We start from the raw sequence: 22645 nt of genomic DNA, 5'->3' as shown, positions 1-22645 counted from the left end.
AGTTTTTTGCACGCTAAATACTAACCCAGGCCAACAACAAACATGTGGACGCGCCTTTCAGTGTCCACGCAACTTATTTCATTCATGTACAACACGAAAATCAAGTACACTAAATACTATGTGTACGGTGAACGAGTGTGCAGTATGTGATGTTTACAAACATCACACATGATTCAAACACGTGAGCTGTGTGTCATGTTTGCATACTATGTAGACGCGCTTATAGATGGCATCTATGGCAGTGTTCACATCGTAGTTCATGAACACAGTAGTTGTTTAGATATTAATTATTTTTCATCGAACATTATTTAAAAATAAGTTATTTTTTGTGCAATCAAATAAATTCGATTTGTAAATAAATTATGCCGGTTTAATACGATAGGTTATCTGCATTTTTTATTCTACCTATACAATTTGAGTTATATTACTTAAATTTTTCTTTAATTGTTGATTATTTATTTTGCTCGTTTAATGAATACAAAATTAGTAGTTATATATAACTCTCTATTTTTATGTTATATCTCCTTATAGCCTATAGTTATAAAAATATTTGGTATATGGGTGAGGGTACTTAAAAATTATTTTTGGTACTGGGCGCTAATTATGCTATGTACGGCACTGGTTAAAACGAACACTATCCCACCCAGTTAACATTTGTTATTTTTTCTCAACGTTTTTGAACTACTCGAAAATATTGAGCGCGTTTTTTCCCCACAGTTCACCTTAAAATTTCCAACGTTTCCTTGTAGAAACATTAATATAATGTGTTACAATTGTTAACTAAATATAACTTATAATTATGATAATCTTATACAATAAAGTATTTATAATCAATGTTACGATACATCCATTATTGTTATCGTGCGGCAATCAGACTTGGAATTTGTTTTGGGGAAAATACCTATTTTAAAATGTTTTTGATTGTGCATTACGTTTCGATCATCATCCCACTAAACGGTAAACGGTTTCACTTCCATTCATAACATGGTCTTTGTTAGTCGTGTGCGATGCGTGTTCCGATCGTACTATATTTCAACAGCCTGTCCCTTGCGTCTCTTCTCTGTTCTTTCGCACATCATAAAACACACACGCTCACTTGAATATCACAGTAAGTACACCATCGTGAATATTATGTACAACTTATCCTGTAAATGTTGAAATCATTTGGTTGTAAATATGTTATCAATTATTATTAGGTAAAACCGTTGACACGATCATGTTCCCAATATTATACTATTATCACCGTAACAACAATAGTAAATACTAACGTTTATAAAACAAACATACCATATATAGTTGTACGCTATACACGTTTAACGAATAGCGCACTTGCATAGTTATGATGTTCAATGCTCCGATTATAGTATTTATTTTAAACATTTTGAAATTAGTGGTCACACCGCTACACACTACTATGTTGTTGTTTCCCTCGATCTGTTAATGCGTGTTTTGTGTTCTCATCGGAATTCGTTAGGTTTTTAATGGCTTGTGGGTTTGTCACGTGTACGTTGTTCATTGCCCACGCGAATCGATGTTACATATTATTATTGTTGTTATAATTATTTTTTTCCATTATTATTATTATTATAATTTTTCGCGTATTGATGTGTTTTCTCCTCGTCGTAAACACTGTAGTAGCGCCGACGAACAATATAACGGTTAAAAAAAAAAACCACATGCTTCTACAGAGTATTACGTACAACGCACGCGCGTTTATTATCACGAGGCGACGACCGCACCGCGTCGATGCCAATTATTCCTCTCGCCTTTTCCGCTGCGGCTTGTTTTCCTACTGCGGATGCGTTATCATAGAACTTGGTTTCATCACGTTTCACGTCTGACGAAACGCGCTCGGGACTAGGGCCTGTTTATCGTTGGCTGATTTGACACAGTTAAGAGCCGAAATAATGAAGTCCTGCGTTTTTTATGCGTGTTCTCCTACGACTGGCTTTGTGAACCGATGACGTCATAACGATAACCCGTCGATCGACGGCTGTAACTACGTTTGAAAAAATAAATAATTATTTGATCCGATACCAAATCGTTGATAATAAACCTTATTAAAAAAAAAAAAAAAATCCTTCCAATTGTCTAGCGTTGATTTTGAATTCTAACTACATTCGATAACACTTAAATACCTACCTATCTATTTAAGCTTCACGATAACACTGTTTTTAAAACAATAAAATTTCTCGCCATTAAAATAAAATTATCAAGAGGATTAGATATCGAATAATATGCAGTCTCCTATTATATTTATTTCATCCACAACATCGGTGTAATTCACAGACGTGTTTTCTGTCGTAACATATTGATCGTCGAATGTGCTTGAGATCGATTTTACTACTTCATTTTAATTTGTTCTTGCTGCTATAACAATTATAAATCGGCAAAAAAATCTAGTATAAGATGCATAACGATTATTTATTTTATTATTTTATTTTTAAATATTCCTTCATACCTTTTATAATATACTAGCTGTCCCGACACAGCGTTGCCCGCGTTTAGTTTGTTTTTTGGCATTTTCGTAGTATATTTGTTATTATGTACAAGAAAATATTTTTTATTTTTTTATTTGTAGTTTATTAGTGTTTTCGGAGATCATAGCGTATAGTAAATTATTGAGTATGTCAAATTAATATTCATATAATGTCACTAATAATAACCCACGGGATTAAGAATAGAACATAGTCTGCAATGAATGAGTAAATTACTAAGTTCTTTATTGATAACATAAACAAATATAATTTTATAATTTACGTACATTTTAAACTATTTTTAATAATAACTTATATTATTTTGAAGTATAACAATTTTTATAATTTATAAAAAAAAATATCCAACTCTAAAATCACCTAGGATCCCTTCCCCGTCTCTTTGGGGTAAAATTTTGTATAGAATGCTGCTAAGCACACAGAAAATAGAGGCGTAGCCATAACCGCGAACGTCTAACTCCAAAGACGCCAGAGATCCCTTCCGCGTCCCTTTGGAGTAAAATTTCGTAGTGACGCTGCTAAGCACACAGAAAATGGGGGCTTAGCCTAAACCGTAAACATATAACTCCAAAAGTGCGGATAAAAAATAAAATGTACTTCAATTAAATGGTTCAAGGTCTTCAATAGAAACTTTACTATACTTACATTTCACTGAATAATACTGATACGTCGTACTAAATTTCGCATTTTATACCTTTGAAGATTGAAATTTCTAGAATGAAGCTTTAGGGAACATTTTATACATCACTCCTTATTCTTAAATATTGTGGATCTTTCTAGAAAATTGTATAACTTTCTTTTTCACAATTATTGCAATGCAAAAATATTGAAGGCCTTAAAAACTATCCTATCTGTTATTCATATCTACACGTCGACGACAATAAAACACATACAACAGAAAAAAAGATCAGGTTACAGGTAGCTATATAGATACTATCGCTGCTGGTCGCGGGAATACCCGAAATACACCATGCAATTATACATAAGTATGTAAATTTATAAAAAAGTTATTAATAATATATTAAAAAAATTGAGATGAAAACTATTCTATCTTATAAGTTGGACCAAATTACACACGGTGTAAAAAATTTCATCATGATCGGTCCATTAGTTTCGGAATTCATTTCGGACAAACATTGGGACACGAGATTTTAAGATAAAAGGTCGATTCCCACTGGTCCGAGCTAGGTTCGTGACACGTAACGGCACGTCCGGGTTGACTCGGATCAGGCATTCACACTCGTCCGGGCCCCGTCCGAATTAACAATTTTGTTTTATTTACAACTTACAATTTTACTTCAGTCATCAGTCTCGATTGAATGAAAAACCACGTGGTTTGTCTTTGTGCATTTTTCTAATATCTTAGTGCTAAAATGTTTACCTGAATTAAATTTTTAATTTTAAAACTTATACTCAAAGCAAATAAGTTTCAAGTAAGTACTAAACTCATAGCGCCGCGGAAGCAATGCGAAAGCAGATCCCGCGACACCGTCGGTTAAAACGGAAAAAAAAAAAAGTACTAAACTCATAATATTTTTTTGAATGCATAGTTATAATTTAAAATATTGAAATTTAATTATGAACCAACAGCTTTTTCGAAATTTGTATGACATATGGCGAATGAATGAAAAACACAAAACACAGATACGGCCCGGTTCATCATGTGTCTGGACCGGCGTCAACCTGTCCGGGAACCCGGATTGTGAATTGTTTTAAACAATTATTTTTTGACCCGGATCCCGCACGGACGCCCGGACCGGGCTTGGTCCGGACAAGTATGAATTGTCAGAATAAAATTAATATGGATAATATTTTTCTAAAACCCAGTAGGACTCCGGCCTGGACCAGTATGAATCGACCTTAAACGGATCTTCGATCAGAATCGTTTTTCATTAGACATATTTTAAGTACATTGCTCTTAAATTATAGGTATACTAATCAATACGATTATCTCTAAAGAAAGAACTTTCATTCTACTAAAATCAATCCTATTCTAGCCATTTTCGAAATGATCATGTTTTCCCTCAGTCATATAGAATACACCATATCCAAATTGGCAATGTACTATACCGTAAAATATTTGCCCTCTCAATTTTTTTTTTTTTTTTTAGAGGATCCACTACGAACGTATTTTTATGAATTTAAAAAGAAATTTATTGACTCTGCAATGGCAAGCATACGCGCGCGCTTGCGTGTGTTTTAACTGCCGTAATATAATATGCGTACTCCGCGGTTCCTCGGAAATAGTAGAATGATACCATTCATAATGACTACGATGGTGTGTTATCGTTGAACTAGCGTAACACTACGTAATTATTATTTGCCTGTGTAACACTCACGCAACATTTACTATGATAATATTATAAAGAACGAGAATGTTAATTCTTCGGTTGGTAATAATCATTTTGAGATAACAAAAAACTTTTTAGTGCTGCTTTTCCGTTTTTAGTTTTTAACGGACTAAACATGATTATTATTGAGTTTATCTCGTCGTCCGGTAAATTCTACAAATAAAAATATGATTTTCCGCCCTTTTATTGTTATAATAGTAATATACGAGCACCTTCGTCATGGCGGTCTGGATGTCAGTTATGGACTCAAAATTCGTTCCTTTCATGTATAATTTTATTTGAGGAAATAAGAAGTCACATGGTGGCATATCCAGCGAATAGGGCGCTTGCGGAAAAAACCGTGACACACTGAAAGTACGATGGCATGGAGCATTGTCACGATGGAGAATTCACATTTTAGCACTCTTAAGACGGACTCTAATGTTTCTTTTTCCCGATCGATCGAGTACTTTCAGGTAGAAATGTTGGTTAACTAGTTTCCCAGGTGGTACCAATTCTTTTTGCACGATCCCTTTGCTGTCAAAGAAGCAAATCGTCATCGTTAATACTTTTGATTTGCTTATTCTCTCCCGTCTGGCTGCACCAGGAGACAGCCACTGTCGACGGGCTATCGAAACACCTGAGCACAACCCAGGGCTTCATCGACGAACACTTTGACCAGTTTATCATACGTTAGGTATAGAATCATCAAGTTTAACGCAAAATTTAATCGCATACTGCTCTTCAATATTACTTAATTTCATATTCGTGAAACGCATTACAAAAAAATTTTTCGAAAACACAATACAGCTGGAGAACTAACAAACGTACGAAAGTTGCGAGCATATGTATCGTTAGAGGAGGAATGGGAGATTAACCGACCAAAGTTTTAGGTTCCCAATTTTACCACAAATGCGGCTAAAAAAATCAGTATCATTACTAACTTATTGGTCACACCTTGTAATCGCGGTTATCGATGTGTTTACCTAACTAATATTATCGCCTGTGTATACATATAATTATATTATCATTGTGTGTAGCGTAGTGGCTACCATATTTCCGTCTTTGACCGTATTGGACCCAAGCAAATATGTAAAATATTATTCGATTTTATATCATTATTGTTTGGTGCGATGAATGCGAGTAATGACCGTTTCTCGTATGAAAAACGACGGCTGTTGACATCGTGTTTATTTCAGAACTTGGCTGTTAGCGAATGAGTAAAAAAAAAATAATTACTGGACCATTTTGTATATAATGTTGCGATAATCGGTACATACAAATATAAACCTTTTTAAATATAGTATATCCGTGTTTTATAAATAATTCATTCTAAATAATTATCGCGTAGGTGCGTTTTACACTTTTTTCTTTTTAGTTTCGCAGTCAATTAATTGTGACGGAAATCATACTGTGCATGTGTGTATATGTATAATACTTAATATTCTTTGCATCTTAAGAAAGCAACTGTTTTTTGAGTGGGTCAACGCCACATGGGCGTGTCATTATGATTTTCCAAGTGATGCGGATTATCCTCGTGTTCTTTTACTGTAACGGTTTTAAGTTAAATTATTTTTGCTTTGAAAAGTATTGCGTCTAGTGCAGTTATCATATGATCTCCATACGAATGATTTTTGAAGTAAAAGAATTCCGTTTGAGTTTATCGTACGATTAATTTGAAATAAAACATTTCATAATCGATAACTTGTTGGTCGTAGAAAATATTACCATTTGAGTGATAATTTATACATATATAATATATATACTGATATTCCGATTAATTTGTCTTAAATGTATATTGTATTTTTTTTTTTAAACTATTATATAAAAAAAAAATGTTTTCGCATTTTGCCTACTTGCCAGATGATTGTGTATTTAATATCTATTTAAATTGCTCGTCGCACATACAACGTTCACAATGTTTCGATCGGTACGTGATTGTAATATACTTGCAGTCCGTTTAGCGTTTGCGTCCGTTCTCGGGAATGACCACTAATCCAGTGCCAAGTGTACAAGATTAATCGCACACGGTATACTCGTACAATAATCGAATGCACCAATCGATTTTGTAATGTTAAAATTAATCGAGTTTATCTATAGGTTTTCTTTTTTCGGTCTCATCTTGGACGAGACGAACGAAAAAATATCGCTCTCAGCCTCACGTGAAACGATGCCGCATAATTACAGTGTTTAAGATTGAGTGCGCTTACACATGCATTATAAAAATATGGTGTCATTGTTTCACAAACATGAAGATTTTATTATTATAATATTATGTGACCTGATTGGTATTAAATTAAAAGCTCGTACGAACGAAAACGAAATAATATTATTGCACAATAGTAACCGTTATAACGATTTAATTTAATTATACGTATTCAAAAGACGACTATTTTCAAAGGCATTCGATAAACTTTTTTTTTTTAATTTCCTTATTTCGTTTTCCTTCTCGTCGATACCGTTGTTTCATACGATCAAAATAACGCGTATCCATACTTACACATACTCCGAATGTATTTTATATTATATATAATTTGAGCTTTAGACAGTTACCAAAATTATTACACAACAGGTACGCACGCAATCGAAATTAATTAGATTCGTTATTATAATTATACCATTCATTACGGGATTGGTTGTAACGATGAGAAATTAAATTTTACATACATATTATTTTAAATTTTCTCATTAATTGTTATTACGAAGGTGGATCTTTGGAATATTATTACAATCATAGCACACGAACACGATCATATTTCCTATAATGAACTCAGTCTGACTTCAATTTTCGTGTACAATTATTCTTACTTATCCAGTGGCGTGACCAACTTAATAATTTTCAGAGGCAAGTACATTTTGTCGACACCCACCCACATGACCGTATCTGGGGGGTCTAGGGTATCTCGACCCCCTGCCTTCCCAGAAATTACTTCAATATTTTACGAATGTTTAAAATACTTATTTATTTCAATACCGACTTAAGCTCCAATTAATCATTGGTTGCTTTAAACTGTATATTATAATATCATATGAAAATATGATATTAATTTTAATAAAAGAAGATTAAATCTTTTTCTGTCTTATTTTTAACCAAATATCAAAAGTTAAAATCTCAATTCAATAAAATTACAATATACATGTTTTGGACCCCTCCCGAAAAAAATTTTTAGATACGGCCTTTGCCCATCCACTCTCCAAAAAACTGAGGCGACCGCCTCTCGATTATCCATATCGCCACGTCACTGTACTTATCTAAGTACCTATATGATTCAATTTTCATTATTTAAATTGTATATTTATAGTTTTTTTTCTCATAAGTGATAATTTCAATACCTACTTGTATGTATGCCATCCACTTCAGGTCTAACCTTGGGATAGCATACCAACATTAATTCTATCAATTATAATTTATTTTTATTGAATATCTAATCTTAAATCAGTCTCCAAAGAAGATGTAAATGAATTTAATCCATTACAAAAATAATAACTTTTTCACTTACAATAATGATAATACATGAATTTTAATGAATTTCAAATCATTAATAGAACTGAAATTTACTTTACCTTAAATAAATATCTCAATACACGATCTATAATTTGTAACAATAGTATTATTTAAGTGTTCTCTCTCTTGATTTATATAAAACGTTTACGCGGTTTTATCACGTGACCAAATAATAGAAAAAGGCGTTACTTACGTCGCGAACTGCCACTCGTCATCGAGATGGTTCTGCAAGACGTCTTTGAAAAATACTTCGTCTCAAAGTAAACGCTTATAAAAAATCATATACCAATTATTGTCAAAACTATTCTATCCATAGCTGACTATTCGATTTATTATGGCCACAGAAAACATAGCTTTAATTACATTTTATAATTTTAAACTTTATAAAATGAGTCGTATACCAAAAATAGTATCTAAAATCAACCTTTTAAGTTAAGAAATTAATTTTCCTTTCATAAAAATAAAATATGCTCTCTATTTTTATATTTTATAGTAATTCTTTATAGATATTTTTGTGAGAATTTTTTTATATGTATTATTCCTTTGTATAACTTTTTCGTGTTTGCTTTATATACGTACAGTGTTTGCTCAATATGGACGTATTAAGAAATTCTGCCAAAATCATTACTAGCCGATTTTTTACACCATTTGTGTGTTATAAATATTTTACATACATCTTTATTAATTACGACTAACGTATTTATTCGTATAACGTATTTGGATCAGTATATAAATGATTTGTATTTTATTTAGTTTTGTATTCTCTTTCAATTTTTCGTTATCATATCTAATTTGTAGGAAGTGCTTTAAAACTTTTTTAATTCTATATATCTACTCGTATTGCTCAAATGAACGTGCAAGATCGTATATAACTGTGACGATGGTGTCATAATTAGCCGTTACGATTTGTATTTAATGGTTAAACTTTTGATGTCTTCTAATGTCTTATCTTTTGTTGAACCCAAGAATTCTCATTTATACAAGTATAATTACACCATTAGAGAGCACACGAGGAAAGTTATTTTTAAAGATTTATCCGTGTGAAGAATTTTTTAAAAAATATTTATTGGATATTGTAATAATAATGTATTGTAGTTGTATAAATGAATAAATAAATATATTTTAATACCTGTAAACTTTTCTTTACTATCATTGGTAAAATCTTAAACAAGTCCAACTAAGGAGTTAATTCATCCGATATCTTTTTTCATCAATCAGTATTCAGTGTTTTAGCATATGTATATTATAATAAAGATATAATGTATGCTCAGTTGTAGATAAAACTAGAAGTAATTCATGATGTGGAAAATGGTCAAAAGAAATGTTGAACAGTATTATAGTGTGTATTTCTATGAAGTATTGGGATTTGTTTAGTTTTCCATTGGCATCTCCAAATTATATTAGATGTGTCGATTTGTAAAGAGCATAGTGGTTATGAATTTAAAAACTAATTTTTCTTTCTCTCCCGAGCAGGTTAAAGTTGGACAGGAGAATACGACCAATACTTCGACCAAGTTGCGTTTCGAGATGAAACGCGAATCTCCACTTGACCTGTCAGTGAAAACCGTGTGCCGTTCGGCCGATTCGACAGACGATCGGTTGAACCCATTCGGGCACGACATACCCAAGGTGAACTTCAAACCGGATTTCAACGCTTGCCGTGGCTCGTCGACATCCCTGTCTGCAGCTGGATCGATAGCACAACCCGCTCCACCGACCGTCGTAGTGGTCAGTGGACAACCACAACATAATACCACGGCTCCCACCTACCATCAACTACAAGCTCCACCACTGTCACTGCCGCCACCATCTTCACTGGCACCACCGCCCGCAGTGGTGTCTTCGTTGCAAACGCAACTACCATTGTCTTCGTCTCCCGCCTTGCCAACTCCGCTTCCACCGGTGGTGCATCACCAGGGGCCTCCTTTGTTGCAGCTCTCGCCCGCCGACGAAGCTTGGCGTGCAGCCATCGATCGTCAGATTGAGCAAAAATTTAGCACGTACACCTCAGCGAAGAAACATCATCATCATCATCATCCGCAGCAGCAGCTGCCACCGGTTTTGCAGCAACAGCAAGGACCCGCGCAAGCCGATAAACGGGTGTTGGAAATACTGAAGCAGAACATCGAAGCGCGTGACCATAGCAGTCGCCCGCAAATCGCTGAGGCGCCGTCCACACCCGCAATGGTGTTCTCGACGCCCATACGGAAGGAGCCGTCGACTACGCCTTTGAAGAAGACCGATTATTACATGACCGAGCGCACGGCCGTCACGCCATTCCCCAAAAAGATTGACTATTACATGGACCGAGCGTACTGCAGCGCGCCCCGGATCCGCACCAAAGCTGAGAGAAAACAGGTGCGACTTAGATTTATATATATATATTTTTTTTGACCCGTTTGGTTTTTACTATATTTTCCAATCTATTAACCTACATTTTTTCACCGTGATCATCAATCGCATTTCGAAACAATAGCTTTCAGTAATGATTTATAATTGTATCTTCAAAAATTCAGTACACGACACCGAACTTAAATCAATAGTGAATTAATATATGAATTATTGATTTTGCAAAGAAAAAAAATCGTCAAATTATTTCTATTTGTTTATAGTTATTATTAATTAATATTATTGAATATATTCACCATATGATAATAATAATAATTGAATATATTTAACGATTCTAAAAGAAAAATGATAATTTACGTCTAAATGTTTGTACCATGAACAATAATTTAGTGGTTCTACTAAAAAAATGTATTATTATATTATAATTTACCGTTTAATTTTTTTTATTTCGATAATATAATGAACACTTTATTTTAACTCCAACTGTAATAATAATTTTTAAATTATTAAATTGTTTTTAACAGCAAATAGTCAAGAAAAATATGATTTATTTTCATGTTTTTGTTTTTCTTAGGTTTCGACTGAAGGGTCTTCTAGTAGCATGAGAATGAGTAGCCCAATGGCTGCTGCCACGGCCATTTCGCCTCACCCATTTTTACCATCGAATAATAGCGTGCCTCAAACCAAACAAGAGCAGATTCCGCTCACACAAACTGAATCGGTGGTTGACGTTAAGTTAGATATCAAGTAAGATATATATATATATTATATTTATATTTATACTATTTGATCTGTTTGTAAACTGTTTTATTTGTGACGTCGTTTACAACGTTTTGGATTTTTTTTTTATGGTTAATATAATTAACGAGTTATTCCTTATTTTAAAATGTAAAATAATTTATTTGTATTGTACTCGTTTAACATGATTCAATTTTACAGAAGAGAATCGTCACCTATTAAAGATCCGGAACTATGTTTATTAAATAAAGAGGATGTGGAAAAAGATGACGACGAAGAGTTCTGGATGAATACGTGCAACTCATTTGTAGTGCAGTTGGCTGAAACCCAAGAAAAGAAAAAGGTTAAAACGCCAATTAAGAGAAAACTGCCAAAAGAACAACTACCACAACCGCCCAAAAGAAAGTATACTAAACGAAAAAAAGTAGAACCTATTTCCGAATCTGAGCAAGAAAATAAAGTAAAAGATTTCAAAGAAGATGTGTTAAAGAAACCAACAGAAGAAATTAAATCTGAAAAGTTTGCTCTTCAAGAAAAAATTAATCATGGTGATAAGTCAGTTAAAATAGAATCGTTGGATATGGATAAAGAAAACAAAACAAAAGAAAAAGATCAAGAGAAGACGACGGACGATAAAGAAAAAGAAGACGATGAAAAGGCAACATCAAAAGTGAAACCAAAAAGAAAACGATTATTCAAGTTAAAATTTCCAAAGCCATTACTTGTAACTAAAGTGAAAAAATTGAAAAAAGAAGATAAAAAAGAGTTGAAAATGAAAAAAGAAGAAAAGAAAGAGCTAAAAAAGGGCGAAAAGAAAGAAACAATCAAGAAAGATGTATCACTGCTGAAAACGGAAAAGAAAGAGCTTGCTGCAGCGGCAAAAGAAGAGAAAAAAGGACTAAAAAAAGAAGAAAAACGCGATCTAAAGAAGGATCCACAAAACAAAAAAGATCTCAATAACAAGAAGGAAAATAAGAAGACAGACCTTACTAAGAAGAAGATGGCAGCAGAGAAAGAAAATGTGACAAAAAACAATGAAAACACAACGAGACGATCAGCCGCGGCTGCAGCCGCAGCCGCCATCAACGAAGTGACCAGTAAATTCAACCCGAGGCAATCATTGAGACGAAAAAACTCGTTGAAAGATTACTCGTTCGCTTTTGACGAGTTGCTGGATGACCCGTTCGTTCATTTCGAGACCGACGAGATCCCGGTGAAAGCGGCAGCCACTGTGGTCGTTAAGAAGCCCAAAGAAAAAGATAACATTGAGTCAATGCGAATGAAACTGAGGTCTCGGAGCCGACCGTTATTGGTCAAACAGGAACCGCTGCTGGCCGCGAAAAAGAAAGCCAATGCAAAAAACAAAAACATTCCAAAAAGGCGGCGGAAAAAGTCGTTAGGTGAAAAGTCCGCACACCCGGCCGTTACGACCACGGATGATTGGAAGGACGAGCTGTACAAGTTCAAACGGTCACTACGCCTGCCGTCCAAACTCATATCAGTGGTGTCACCACCTTCCGCTGTAGGCCCCGATCAGGTATCATTGACATCCATCATGAACATTCCGCCGCTGTTAAAGCCGGCCAAAGTACCTAAAACAGTAAAGTCGGCGTCTCAGTCACACGCAGCCGTGACATCTGCCGTAGCCGTCGCTTCAACCTCAGCCGCCGGAAAGAACAAGACGAAGCGGTTAGGTCATTTGTTCGGACGCCGGGATGTATTTAAAGGCCGGCGTCTGTTAAAACGTGAAAAGATCGTGTCCGCCGAGAAGTTGATGCAACGTAATCTGCGCAAAAGGCGACAACAAAAAGACGAGGGAAAGAAAGGGTGTGCCGGCGATGAGGCCACCGCGGATATTCCAGATGACGAGGATGTCAACACCGAGGTAGACGAAGATGATGACGACGATGGCAAAAATGGCAGAAAACCACCTCCCGCCCGTATGATGTTTAAACGAAAATTTATGCGCAAAAAGTTTCGGTCAGGGTTTGACTACATCAAAAAGAAGAAGAAGAAGGAACCCGCGTCGGAAAAAAAATCAGCCACCTCTGTATCTTCTACCATCTCCACGCCACCGCCGAAGTGCGCGCCACGTTATGTGTCCGAAATTCAAGCCGATATCAAAGTATGGATAGTGAACAAGGGACACGGCGAAACAGTACTCCACCGAGCTGCCAGATTAGGAGTCAAAGTGAGTATTTTATTTTCTATTGATTTCGTCTTTGCCAACGTTATCATATTTCTGTTTTTGCCTCTTATTATACTCAACAAATAGTCTAAAGATATAATTAAATATTAGTTATTATATTTACAATCTTAAATAAGGTAATTTTTTCTTAACTAAACCAAATTTTCTGGTCGTATTATTAATTATTTCGTTTCTAGAAATTTGTATTTTATTATTTTACATCAATTAACAAATCATATATATGTAAATGTGTTTGTATAGGTGCATAGTTAAAAGTTTTCTCAACATTTTTTTTTTAAAACACCTGCACATAAAGACTAGTCTAAGGGGACACCATCAGAGCAGAGAGCATATTTAAAAAGTCCGTGGTAGTCGTGATACATATGGCAACTACTAGTGATACTACCACACTAATTATGCAAGAGAAAATTGCTGGTCGGATTCAACAAGCTTTCCATTTTTCCTCTCTCGTGTTTAGTTAGTTTTTGTTTTTATCAAATTTTCATCTGCATAAAATTATTGTACATCATCACCCGCTTACATATATGCTGATGTTTTATCAAGTTTCACGTTTAAATTAGTTTTCAAATATGTCCTGCATATGGGAGTGTATTTTGTTAGAGGAGTAAATTACGAACGTATCTCCGTACTGCAGTTGGTATGATCAAAATGTTGCTAGTGTCCCGCCGTCACCACTGCTGTAACATGTATATACCTTGAAAATATTAGTTTATAATCGTATTTCTGAATAAAATATTAAATTCACAATAGAAATTTTTATTTCGCATTAATATATGTGAAATATACTGAAAATTAAAATTGATTAATAGCTGACTTCTAACTTACTAAATACTTTTAAATGTAGAAGACACTTATAATTATATATACCCCGTATCCCCATTTCTCTAAATTTGCATACATTATAAATATAAAACAATGCTTTTTTTTTCTATTATGAATTTTACATTAAATAAAAATATAATGCACTTATCCATCAGGACTTCTACCTCGTCTCATACCTATCAGTATTTATTTTTTTCTATTGTTTTATCAATGTTTTATACATGATTCGTTAGAATGGTAACGATTCTAAACTAGCCAAATCGCCAAAATTAATATAACGTTGGACCTACCATAATTATTGTCAGTAATGATCTTTTCGTTCGAAGCTTGTTTCTGTGATTTTCTTTTCTTATTAGGATTTACCACTTTTTTTTTTAGTATATATTTGAAAAAAAAAATCATCATGGATGCACTTCAGTTGCAGATATCTATTTACAATGATGTACACGCGAAAGTATTGTTTCGTAGTAAAGAAACAAACAATAAAAAAAATAATACAAAGCGAATCTGATCGATCAAAACTTGACGTGACACGTGGTAGAAGGGGTACCGTTATTATTACAATATGTCCTCCATTTACGCGTGACAATACATATATTATTTATTACATAAATATATTGTATACACGTGTACCGTTAAAACTGCGACGCAGTCGCAATAATGCTCGTGTTTCTCTTGGAATTAGTTGATCGTATATATAGGACCGTCAGATACCCCCCTCCCCACACACACACTGCGCCACGAACAAAGTTCGATAATACCACCGGGTTGACGTATATTTACGATGACACTCTGTTGTTTTGTGTTTACTCGCGTAAACCTTTCTCCGCCCAAAAACGATTTTCACGTGACGCCCTATTATATTATTACCATTATATACCCGTACATACCACCCTAGTCCGTCTTCAGGAAGATATGCACTCGACAATTTCCCCAATATATTATACGTAGGTACGTGTTCACGGCAATATTTTGCTCATCAAACGAGAAATTAAATACATTATTAATTTATTAATGCTCTTTTTTCTCTGTTCTTAATAAGTAGTTAAATTTATTGTTTTTCAACGAGATTTTTTTTTTACTAGGTTTGTATTTACTCGACATACGATTGATTCGCGTATTTTTAACACGTCCCACTTACGATTGCATAATGATACGATATATATGATCGTATATATATATATACCTTGATGAAATATTGTTTCTAGGCTAAACGATAAACTTGGACTGTTAAAAAATAATTAAAATCTCACGCGTGCACCTAATGTGTAGGTACATGTATGTAGATTGTATATCAAGAAAGTTTAGAAACTCGTTCGCGATACGCTTTAGTACGAAAACAGATTTATAAACTTTCTAGACACAGTAAATAATGTATATATATATATGTCCAACTTCGGGATTTCGTCTTCATGTATTTTATACGTATGATTACATCGAATTAGAAGTATATTAACGATATGGTTTTTTTTTTATTGTTTTTTTACAGGACGTTGTCGGTTTTTGCATTGAAAAACTTGAATACGCGCCTTCGGTGGCTGACAACGCGGGTTACACTCCGCTGCACGAAGCGTGTTCGCAAGGCCATTATCATATAGCCAAGTTATTGCTTCAGTTCGGTGCAGACGTAAGCGCTAGCGCCCAAGGAGGCATAAGGTACGTGTATATGCAGTGTATTTATAAAACAAATTTTGAATTGATAAAACGGCTAAATATATTATAGTTTTCCAACATATAATCGTCGATTAGTAGTTATTGAGTTATCAATAAACATTTATTTTATTTTAATTATACTAATTATATCGTACAGTATTTGATTAATACGATTTTTAGTTTGTTACTTTCACACTTAAATAAGTGTCCTATATGGCGGTATCTTAATATGAACCTTTGTCAAAATCGCTGCAATAGTTGTTTACTGGAAAAGATATTGCGCTTGTTACTGCGGTGCAATGACAAAGGTAAAATCGCGTACAATTTCTAAATTGATTTTTATTTTTCAGACCTTTACACGAAGCCGTAGAAAACGGTGACGTACATCTAGTACGTCTGTTGCTCGGTTACGGTGCTGACCCGCATTTGGCCACTTATTCAGGGCAGTCACCACTGTCCTTGGCCACGGACAAACAGACAAGAATGCTACTTGAGCATCATGTAAATGACATACAAGGCTATGGGAACGCGTCGGTGTGGAATTTTGACGAAACTACGCTAAACGGTAAGTGTATTTTTTTACCTTTGATGTGCTTGTACGATGTTTTTATCGCCTTAAATTTTATGAAAAATTGTCAGAACTATAAACAATTGCGACAATGTTCAATTGCAGAATAATTTATTTTGCACCTTACCGTGTTTTTAAAAAACAATCGTATACAATAAACACAAAAGTATATAAGTAATATAACGTTAAGAGTGGTATCAGTTAATTATAGATTTAAAGTTAATACGGGATAAGAGCGGTAGTAAAACAAATTAAGAAATGTATGATTATTTATTTTTATATGTAGCGATAGAAAATACGTAAAATTCGACTACTACTTGTTGACATATTTTGTACTAAATTGTTCAAATTTGTTTTGTCTCCATTCGCTGTGGACTCAAACTACAAACGATCGACTGCATAAAGTATCAGTGCGTTTTTAGATGTGTGTACTTAACCATTAGATAATTAGAGATTATTAATCTGGTGAGCGACGAGCACAATTTTTCCGTGATACATGCAATTAGTAGTTTAATACTCGAAAAGTCGAGTTACGACATCTCGGATGTCGGCGAAATCGATGGAAATGAGACTAACATTAAAAAACAAATTTAAAAAGGTTGCGTTATTCATTTGTTTTATCAATTATTACATTTTTTTCCATTTTCAAAATAACTGATGGCCTGTATGTAATTTAAAGTATCTCAGAAATGTATGTACACGGTGCATTAATTAATCGTATCATAATCGGCATTCTGACTACTAATTCAGTGTTTCAAAAATATTTTTTGTCCAGTGGATTTGCAGAATTGTCTATTCAGATTAACAACTTTGTGTTTGGATGTACAATTTCACTCTAAACCGTAAATATCGATTGTTCCATCAATTGCCTTTGGATATGCACTATTGTTCATGTTCACCTTGCTAAATAATAACATGGTTTAACCACGAGGTGATCATTATTGTTATAATCAGTTCCAGGGGCGTATCCAGAATACCGTTTTGGAGGGGAAGTTATTTGTAAAGAGGATATAGAAAAAAAAAGCCGGATCGTATAGGTTGAATCCTCTCGGCCCTGATCAACGGTAGTTATAGATCGATATTCCGAGATTTGTTTAGAGACGCGTTCTAAGAATTTTGAAGGATATGAAAACGGATCTATAAAGGGGGGTGAGGTGCAAGCTAGCGTCCCGCAGAATCGCCTCGGGGCATAGAGAGGGGAAGGAAGGAAAACCGGCATGCCCCGACCCAGAGACCGAGTGCACATCTCTTTCACTGGTTCGTCATTAATGTGTGCGCTGTACTTACAGGTGAACCCGAAGACGTGGACAGGCTGCTATGGTCCTCACCGCCGCAGTCGTCAGCCGACGACGTGCCGTCGTTCGAGTTCGAGTTCGCCGACCAATCGTTGCCGGACGTTTACAAGCTGCCTCCCGCGGACGGGAGCAGCGCGGACGCGGCGGTCACTGCGGACGACGATTGGGTACTGTTCTCGGACGTGTCGTCCGCGCTGTCCGTGAAGACGGCCGACGCGCTGGCCAAGCTGTTGGACGACGAGAACGCGGTGACGGCCGTACCGCTGGACCGGTTCAACAAGTGCGCGGTGCCCAGAAAAACGTTGGGCCGACAACCGGCGGCGCCCATCGCCAACAACAAGACCACCACCGCCGTCAACAAAACCGCCGTCGCGGAACAGCCGACGGCCAAAGACGAGACCGGTGGCGCTGCGGACGAACCTGCCGAGGAACAAATACTGTTGGTCCGTTACGATGACAAACTCAAACAGCTGTTGGGCGTGGACGCGTTCTCCGTAAGTTGACATCACCGCCGCCGGCAGCAACAGTAGTAGTGTAGTCGCGCGCGCACTGGACGAGTTACCGTGTTATGTTGTTTATTAATTTTTTATTTTATTTAACAATTTTTTTTAATTTTTTTTTTTTTCTTATTGCTAAGAGCCGTAGATTTAATTGTATTGCCATCGACTTATTGCGTTCGATTAACGTTTACGCGTTTTTACTTTCTCATTAAGTTACCCCAACGTTTTTTCTTCGTGACGACGAGATGTATTCGAAAAAGAAGAAACGTCGTACGTTGTTGTACGTAAAAAATATCAATCGACCCCGAAGCGTTTAGTATTATTTTTAATTTTTATTTCTTTTGTTACTTTAAATAAATTGGTATACCTCTTTGTTAATATTTAAATTAAGTTTTAATTAATATTATTATTATTATTATTATTATTATTATAAATAAATTATATTATTTAATATTTTTTAGCAGCTGTTTCGTTTGGTTTTATTTCGTGTGCTAATATTTATTATGTGCAATTTTATTATACAATTATTATATACATTTTTTGTAAACCGTTTAAATGAATTTAAAACGCGAGATATTCGCTTGTAATCATTATTACAATTCTTAGCTCATTTTATTTCGAATGTATAAAACGTAATGTGTTAAATATTTAAACACTATGTATTTCTCGTATTAAACATACTTTTTATTTTTTTTGGTGTATTGTGATGTTTTTTTTTTTTAGATAGGTGTTGTATACTTTATATTTTGGCGTGTTTAATTCTCTGCAAAACTATATTATGCCTAATATATATTTATACATACATATGTTTGTGCACGTGTATACTTACACAATTATAAATATCCAATTTTGTATGTAATTTTAAAGAAGTTTAAAAAAAAATCTCGATGTATTATTTTCTAAATCGCATATTCAGGTTTTTTAGTTAATAATTAAGTAAATATAATTCTGTATAAATAAAACAAAGAACAGCAGTTGTACATAGTTTATAAATACAATTTTTTCCTGTTTCTAATTGTTCTATTGCGTTATCATTTCCAATTATGTCTTGTCCAGATCTGTGTGACGGCCGAGTTGTACATATACGCGTATGCTTGTATTTTTTTCATACGCTTTGTGCGTACCAAAAGTACGCTGCGAGTCGGAAGTGAAGGAAAAACGCGTACAAACCGTGTGTGTTGGTATTCATTTATATATTTGGATTTAGGGATAGGCAATTCAAAGTTACCGCGGCTATGTAAACGTTATAATATATTGTTTGAGAAACGACTTTTTCCTTTTTTTTTTTTTTTATATTTTTTATTCCAATTCAACTGAGAATAGAAGAAGAAAAATGTAATGTTAGGAAAAATAAACAGACCCATCCCGTACACAATTTTAAGACTGAAACAATAATTATGGCGCTTATAATTACGGCTGTTTTACAACAAAAAAACACAAGCGAAACAATTACGTGCGCTTGATCAAAGAGACTAATTCAGGCTGCAACGATATCAAGTATGAACAGACACGAACATTTTACTGTTGACGATTTACGTACCATGTTTGTGGTAAACGCAAACAAGTTATATTTGTTTTTTTTTAAAATAGATAAATTTAATTTTTAGCAGATTTAAATCCTGTATGTGTGTGTTCGTCTTACAAACGTACAACATTGCGTTCTGTAGAACCAATTTCGTGTTGTTAGCTTTAATATTAAACCGTCGTTTAGTCGAATTTTAAAGGAAAATCGTTGTCCGTGTCTTCTCGTAGGTGTTTTGTGATATTAACATTTTGAGTAGGTTATAAAACATTACAGTTTAAAATAGCTCATAACTTGCTCAAATACCAAAATATCGTAAAAAAACCTACGAGAAGGCACGGGTAATGTTCTTCATTTTAAATTTGGTAATGGGTTACGTGGGTGTAATCTCGGGAGGTGCACTTGTACCACCTGTCATTTTTTGTGAAAGCGTAATACCATCATTTTGCACACCCTAAATTGTCTATACTTATAATGTAAGTATGTAATGTAATGTGTTGTATGTAAGATAATGTTAACGACGATAATAAATGATAATTATCACATCCTCGTGGTAGCTACCGATTTACAGTTCTTTGATTTTACGTGGATGTGATTGTAAACCGTTATTTCTTAAATCTATCCTTTCCGTATCGTTGTTTATCCTAGTGGGAAATGCTGTATTCTTATTTAAATTGTACATAATCGAATTACAATCGTATTATTATTATGCTATATTAACCGATTAGGGATTGTGATAGCATCAGTGCCGGATTAAGGGCCAATGCCGTTTTGGAGCAAATAATGTTTGCCCCTCTCCCCTCAAAGAAATAAAGTTTAAGTGAAACAAAAAAAAAATCCTGAATTCTATGTATAAATTAAAAAATAAAGTACTTTTATAAAATATAGGTATCTAATATAATAATTAATCTACTTAAACTAAAAAGTATAAATAGTTATATATGTTTAATATCACAGAATATTTTTGCAAAGAATTTTTTTAAACTAATGATAAATACTGACAAAATAGATAATATATAAAGTAATTTTTAATATTAACGCCAATTAAAAAAAAAAACTAACCATATATAACTATATATATTATATATTAATTTTTTTTATAATATTGATATTTTATTTATTTATTTCGATTTATATTATTTCCAATAATTGTAATAAAACAAGTAAACTTTTGTTTCAAACTTTAAAATGATTATCAATATTATTTGATCATTTTAATCTTTTAAGTGGTGTTTTTGCGAAAAACATTTTCAGCTAAAGTAAGAACTACATTGTGTATTTTATCAAGTAGAAATCTTGGAAAATGTATAGGTGCAAAATTTAGGTAAAATTATTCACCTATTTTAATAATTTCAGCGTAACTTGTAACGTAAGTTGTTTGTTTGACTGTTCATACATCATATTAATGTTGCATTATTTCATAAATAATAGATACTCTTGTAACAAATACCTATGTGATCAATGGTGAACGTTAATATTTTTGATTAATTTTAATAAACTTATAACTAAAACTAATACGGGTTTACGGCCAAAAGTATATTCCATCTCGTATTATTTTTATAATATATACTTTTAGAAAACTCTGTGAATACGATAATGATATGAATATAATAATTTTTATAACATAAAATAATATTTACCCAAAAGTCAAGACTATTGTACGTGGCATGTTCGCTAATAAGAGTGTACATTCATTTTTTCCTTCGCTCTCTTGTACAATTTGGAAAAACAAGTCACTTGATGCTTTCTATGGTATAGAATGTTCACGATGTAGAAATTTGGCGAGGACAGTTGTTCTTGTATTTGTCATCCGTACAATGGCATCATTTTGGTCGTTGGTTAAATGTTTAAAAGTGACGTTGGGGTGGATTTGATCGTTGATGTCGCTAATTGACTGAAAAAGAAAAAAATAATAAAAAACAAACCCCGAATACATTCGTGTTAATACAGCGATAAAATGTAATAATTATATATCTTTGAATAATTATGATGGTATAAACTGTTGTGTGAACAAATAATTTATTATTACAAATATATTAGGTATATATTAAGTATATTATATATATAATATAAATTATAACCTAACCTATATACATAGGTACTATTTTTTTGTTTCGTGATCTACGCCTATTTAGACCTGATTAATAAACACTGTATTAATAGGTATTAACAGTGGCGTGCCGAATATAGGTCTAAATGAAGACATTCAGGCATCAAGTTAAAAAGGAATGGATGGTTGTTGGATAATATATAAATCACATAATTATCGTATATATTTAGGTAGAGAAATATTGATGTATGAGTTTTGAATGAGATGAATTTAGATATGGGTGGGTGGGTGGGTGGTAAACTAGACTTTGCAATTGGCATCAAACAAATTTTTATCTCAGCACGCCACTGGATATTAACATCTGTAATTTTCATGAAATATATTATTGAAAAACAATTAGGGTAGGCCCAGTACAGTGCTAACTACTGCAGTAACGTGAGTATAGTTTTATGTAATCTTGTAATTGTTATTAATCTTGAGTTTAGTAGCCATACGTGCCGTTTATATACCTATACTGCCATCGTAAGCAAAAACGCTGTAAGTTCTAAAAAAATAAAAAAATAGGTAAAGACAAAATAAAATAATTGTGAAATTCGGCTATTGTATATG

At 33.8% G+C, this 22645-nt stretch overlaps 1 protein-coding gene across 3 annotated transcripts in view; it reads left to right on the top strand.

Moving 5' to 3' along the window:
• The window catches only part of LOC112685980 (protein piccolo-like), a 130229-nt gene extending 111552 nt beyond the window's left edge, over positions 1-18677 (top strand). For all 3 annotated transcript variants that reach the window (XM_025558057.1, XM_025558058.1, XM_025558059.1), the window contains 6 exons: positions 9804-10688; positions 11254-11426; positions 11619-13608; positions 15938-16104; positions 16452-16666; positions 17959-18677. In XM_025558057.1, coding sequence (XP_025413842.1) covers positions 9804-10688; positions 11254-11426; positions 11619-13608; positions 15938-16104; positions 16452-16666; positions 17959-18467 — 3939 coding nt within the window. In that variant the 3' untranslated portion in view covers positions 18468-18677. The remainder of the gene's footprint in view (positions 1-9803; positions 10689-11253; positions 11427-11618; positions 13609-15937; positions 16105-16451; positions 16667-17958) is intronic.
• The last annotated feature ends 3968 nt before the right edge of the window (positions 18678-22645 follow it).

Source organism: Sipha flava, unplaced genomic scaffold (assembly GCF_003268045.1).
Source record: "Sipha flava isolate LNK unplaced genomic scaffold, YSA_version1 299_pilon_pilon, whole genome shotgun sequence".
NCBI lineage: Eukaryota > Metazoa > Arthropoda > Insecta > Hemiptera > Aphididae > Sipha > Sipha flava.
The sequence above is the reverse complement of the archived record's forward strand: the minus strand, read 5'-3'. Positions and strand labels throughout refer to the sequence as shown.